This window comes from Stegastes partitus, unplaced genomic scaffold, assembly GCF_000690725.1.
Source record: "Stegastes partitus isolate 25-593 unplaced genomic scaffold, Stegastes_partitus-1.0.2 Scaffold207, whole genome shotgun sequence".
NCBI lineage: Eukaryota > Metazoa > Chordata > Actinopteri > Pomacentridae > Stegastes > Stegastes partitus.
Genome location: NW_007577938.1, coordinates 646,308 through 651,687, shown reverse-complemented (window position 1 = coordinate 651,687; position 5,380 = coordinate 646,308). Strand labels below are relative to the sequence as shown.

Here is a 5,380-nt window from a genome sequence, read left to right as displayed (position 1 = left end):
TTAATGCAGCCTTTAAGCTCCTCCTGCTCCGGCTTTCAGGAAGTGAAATGTGGAACCGCAGCTGAAGGGCAGCAGACAAACGATCTGGCGTCTGGAGCTTTTTGGCCACTTTAGAGCATCTAAACCAGGTAGGGAAGTTTCCTCAGCTGCTCTCTGCAACCAGGTTTCACATCTGCAGCTGTGCTTCTGTCACGTTTCCTGCTTTGTGTTTGTCTGTTTACTTTGACATGAGCCTGGACGAGAAGCTTCGCTGAGCCTTCACCGGGGAGATCCCACAAAACTGGAAAAAGTGAGCTGTGAAGAAAGTCTTTGAAACTTTAGGATTCTGGTTTTCCTTCAGGGCGACGGCTGCTCTCAGCGTTTTAATCCTTAACACAGTTTCTGTTTGCAGCCAGGTCTTCCTGTGTCAGTGCACACATGGAGGCTACAGGTTGACAGACTCTGTCTTTTAAAAAACTGAGGACAAAATTAGTCACTTTTTTGGCAAAATGGAGAAAAACTGAGACATGAAGGAGTTTTTGTGACTGTTTAACTCTTGTTTTCCTGCAGGACGATGGCTGCTCTCAGGGTTTCCATCTTTTTCCTGCTGGAACATCAAATGTTTTTGGTCGACGTGATTTCTTTTCGCAGCCAAATCTTCCTTTTTCAGTGCACATGTGAGGGCTGCAGGTCGGCAAACTCTGTCTTTTAAATGGAGTTTTTAAAAACAAATGGAGTGTATGATGTTTTGAGAAAGTTCTGCAAAGTTCTAGTTGTGTTTTTAGGTTACAAAATGTCAGTAGAAAAATAAAAAAACGACAAAAAAAACATACCTCAGTTCTTCCACATCTCTTTGTGCACCATGTTTGCTTCATTTTGAGTCACTTTTTGGGCAAAACTTTTCTTTTTTTGCAGCCAAATCCTTCTTTTTTTAGTGCACATGTGGCGGCTACAGGTCGACGAACTGTCTTTTAAACGGAGTTAAGGAAGGAAAAAGAAACTGAGAAAGTTTTGCAAAGTTCTCGTCGTGTTTTTAGGTCACAATTCAGGATGTCAAATTAACCAAAAATATACTCATGTGGACGTTCAGATTGTAGGTCTGAAATCTGCAGCTGTGCTTCTGTCAGTTTCTTCCTGTTTGCACTGTTTACTACTTTTTTTTTTTTTGCAAAATAAGAAACTTTACTGAAGCCTCACTGTGAAAATGAACAAATCCAGAGAGAGAAAATGGGAAAAAGAAGTTTTTTTGACTTTTAAATCCTTGTTTTCCTTTAGGACGACGGCTGCTCTCAGGGTTTTCTTGTCTCGTGCTGAAACATCAAATGTTTTTCATCCTTCCCGTAGTCGAAATGCATCCAAATTACTTTTTGCAGCCAAATCCTCCTTTTTCAGTGCACATGTGGAGGCTACAAACTCTGACTTTTAAATGGAGTTTTTAAAAACAAATGGAGTATATGATGTTCTGAGAAAGTTCTGCAAAGTTCTAGTCATGTTTTTAGGTTACGGTACAACCCTCACAGCGGAAATCGACAACACTGCAGACAGAAAACAGTAAAAGTGAGATGTGAAGGCATTTTTCTGACCTCTGACCTCTTGTTTTCCTGCAGGACGATGGCTGCTCTCTGGGTTTTCCTCTCCTTCGCCGTCTTCCTCCTGCTGGACCGGCCAACGTGGGCCAAGAACGACGCTCCCTGCCAGCTCTCCAAGTGGAACAACGGCTACAACACCTTCATCAAACGCCACATCCGTTCCGGCACCCCCAACACTCTCGACGAGGACGAGTGGAGGGAGTACATCAAGAACCACGGCGGCTGCAGCCGGCCCACGCAGTCCTTCCTCCGGCCGGGGGAACTGGAGCGGGTCAGGGCCGTGTGCACCAGCGATGGCGGGAAGGTCTACAAGGAGAACCTGTGCATCAGCCGTCAGCCCTTCACCTTCGTCACGGTCAGGAGCCAGCCGGGAACCTGCGGCATCCGCAGCGTCAAAAAGGAAACCAAACACCTGATCCTGGCCTGCGAGGTTCTGGAGAACCAGTGCGTGCCGGTGCACTTCGAGGGAAACCCGGAAAGCGAGAGGCCGAACAACAACGCCAGAGGCTGCCAGGACCCGGACACAAGAGGCAGCGCTGCAGCTTTAAGAACCACGTGGCTCTGGTTGTTTTCTGTGCTTCTATTTATTGTTTGTGGCTGCTGACTTTAATATACTTTGAGGAACTGAAGTGGACGCTGGAGTATCTCGAAATGTCAGTTGGAGATTTAAAACAGTATTAAGTCACAACACATACAGTTCTAAAAATGTCAACTTTTTTTATAAAGACGCATTTTTGTTCCTTCTTGTTTCAGTCCATCTGAGTTTGCTTTGAGTGGTTCGGACACACAGACATGAAGCTAAATTCAAGTCTTTAACTTTGTTGTGCAAATTTTCAAAAGGGAAAAATAAAATGTGCAAAGAAAAAGGGATTTATTTGACATCAAACTTCTCCTCTGGATGCGTCTGTTTCCACTGAAAAATATATTTAAAAAAAACAATTGTGTTCTTCTGCTGCAGTTAGTACAAAACAAGCAGATTCCCTTAAATCTGGACAAAACTGACGATGTACATGGAATTAAATCACAACGCATCAGCTGTACAGTTATAAAAATGTCATGTACAACAGTTCCTTCTGGTTTCAGTCCATCTGAGTTTGCTTTGAGTGGTTTGGACACACAGATGTGATGCTAAATTCAAGTCTTTCACTTTGTTGTTGGTATTTTCAAAAGGGAAAAGTAAAATTTGCAAAGAGAAGAGAATCTAATTTCCCCTCTGGATGCATTTATCTCCTTGGGATTGACAATGTGCAAAGAAAAGTTGAACTTTCAGCTGTGATCTAAGTGGGAATGATGAGTTTTCATTTCTTTTCCACTGAAAAATATATTAAATTATTGTGTTTTTGGTTTTTTTGCTGCAGTTTGAACCAAACAAGCAGGTTCCTTTAAATGTGGAGGCCACACAGCGCTTTATTTATTATTACATTTCGCCTTATTTAAAAAAAAAAAAAAAAAAAAAAGCATCTCCTTCATGTGGAACACTGCACTTATATTGTGATTTTAATCATATTTTTTCGGATCTTTGCATCCCTGGTGTCCCTCTGAACATAAAGCATCAACAGATAAATTCCATAAAAGACTGATTTTCTCTCATCTTGGTACAAACTTTGACTCACGAACGGACAGAATCCGTCCACTTCTCTGTCAGAGTTTCCGACCGTGAGTAAATCCGGTGACTCATGTTTACATGTGAGTGATTCATCCAGACATGGGGACTCACATTCACACCGCTGATGCCACAGAACCCATAGTACGTACACAAAAGAGAAGCAGGCACTAAATAAAGGCTAGCCGTCTATAACTACGTATTTAAAGTCGGAGCTCGGTCAAAGTGTCAACGTGAAGTTTCATGACGTCTCTTCAGCAGCTCCTGCAGCTGAAACTGGTTCTTTAATGCAAAAAATAATTTCATTTTTCTTTGTTTTCTGCCTTTTTTTTATTTGCCTGTTGAGCAAAAAGTCCAGATGTGACCTCAAACTGTCTTTGTGTGTTAAAAGTAGTCGTCCTGCAAGAATCTGTCTGTCTTATATCCATCCATCCATCATCTATACACCGCTCAATCCTCACTAGGGTCATGGGGGGCTGGAGCCTATCCCAGCTGACTCAGGGTGAAGGCAGGTTCACCTGGACAGGTCACCAGTCTATCACAGGGCTACACTTAGAGACAGACAACCAAGCACACTCACATTCACACCTACAGACAATTTCGAATCACCAATTAACCTCAACATGTTTTTGGACTGTGTGGGAGGAAGCTGGAGAACCCTGAGAGAACCCACGCTGCACGGGTAGAACATGGAGACTCCACGCAGAAAGATCCTGGGTGTCCTCACCGGGACGTGAACTGGCGACCTTCTAGCTGTGAGGCGACGGTGCTAACCACCGAGCCACCTTGCAGCCCTCTTTGTCTTATAATTCAACAAAACAAGGAAAAATCCGAAAAATAACAACATTTTTATATTTTTAATATTATTCCTTAATTTTTAATATACATAGTTTTTCTTTTAAATTTTGCAAAATATTATTATTATTTTATTTTTATTTTTTTTTAGAAATTTTAGATATTAGATCTGCACTGATCCCAGCGCTGTTTGAGCTCCTGGTTCCCACGGAAACACAAACACGACTTCATGGACGGCCGTGCGAGTGTCGACTCGTCGTCTCGACCCTGAAGGGATTTCAGCAGAAGCAAAGTCACGCACGGACGGAAAGTTTGGCTGAGTTCAGCAGGTCGCCAGAGCAGCACATGTCCAGACGTCTCCCATTGACGGGCTCAGCAGTCCCAGTCTGAGCTGGGAGGGAAGAGACACCAGCTGCTGGTGGCCAGTAGGTGGCAGCAGAGTCACTGGTTTCGTCGACACTGGAGACGCAGGAAACATTTACTTTTCTTTGGTTGTTTCTTCTGCATCACAACACAAGACGAAAGATTGAAATGTAAGTAGCTGTTTGGCATTTTGGAAAACATGATTATTTCTTGCAGTTAAACTCATTTTTTGATATTTGACAAAGTTCACGGCTGCTGAAAAGTTTTGGATTAGATGCAATATCGCGAGCATGTGGAGCAGAGTGTAGTTAAATCACATCAGACTAAAACATATGTTAGCATCAACAGAAAACAGAAAAAAAAGTTAATTATGGAGCTTTTGAAAGCAAAGCTGGTTCATGACTCTCCGTCCATGTGGCTGTAGACTTGCTGCGGCTGGATGCTCAAACCAATCAGCAGTAAGGACAAAGAAAAAGCAGCTGCATGTTTAAACTTGATGCAAACAGCCGGTTTTTGCTCCAGATAAGTGCATCAGCTGCTCAAACTGCTGCTTCCTGCAGATTTCTTAATCTACAGTCAGCGTCCTTCTGTACAATCTGCCCCGGAGGCAAATGAGTGTTTTTTTCTAATTCAGCTTTCTGATGCGTTTCTTATCTGTTGAGTCTCTCACAGGCTTCGGCGAAGTCATAAGATCCTGAAGAAATCACAGGACCGCTTCTTGTTCTGTTTTCTGCCCTGAGGCTCGGACGATGACGTTCAGGCCGACTGCAGCGAGATGTTTTAATGTTCAGCAGCTCAACTGGATTTTAAGTTACTGTTCATGTGTTTGTGGTTTGCAGATATCTGCAGCTAAATGTTCCAGTTTCAGATTTCTACAGATTGATTCGGACTAGTAGCTTTATTTCCTCTCCAATTTAACAGACCTACAAAACAAAGAGACAAAAGTACAGAAAAGAGACGCAGCACAACCACAAAGAGACACAAGAGATCCGCAAAGCGACCACAAAGAGTCACAAAACAACCACAAACAGATGCAAACCATCAGGGACAA

General features: G+C 42.9%; 1 protein-coding gene across 2 annotated transcripts; it reads left to right on the top strand.

Moving 5' to 3' along the window:
* Positions 1-21: 21 nt before the first annotated feature.
* Positions 22-2,637, top strand: LOC103356534 (angiogenin-like). Of its 2 annotated transcripts, none has more exons than XM_008280708.1 (2): positions 22-128; positions 1,587-2,637. In XM_008280708.1, the coding sequence occupies exon 2, from the start codon at positions 1,591-1,593 to the stop codon at positions 2,170-2,172; it is 582 nt and encodes a 193-aa protein (XP_008278930.1). In that variant the 5' UTR covers positions 22-128; positions 1,587-1,590; the 3' UTR covers positions 2,173-2,637. The 2 variants fall into 2 exon arrangements, with proteins under 2 accessions (XP_008278930.1, XP_008278931.1); XM_008280709.1 differs by lacking the exon at positions 22-128 and adding an exon at positions 162-289.
* Positions 2,638-5,380: the final 2,743 nt, after the last annotated feature.

Coding starts and splice junctions, on each gene's coding strand:
- LOC103356534 (XM_008280708.1), top strand. CDS start 1,591: ATGGCTGCTCTCTGGGTTTTCCTCTCCTTCGCCGTCTTCCTCCTGCTG.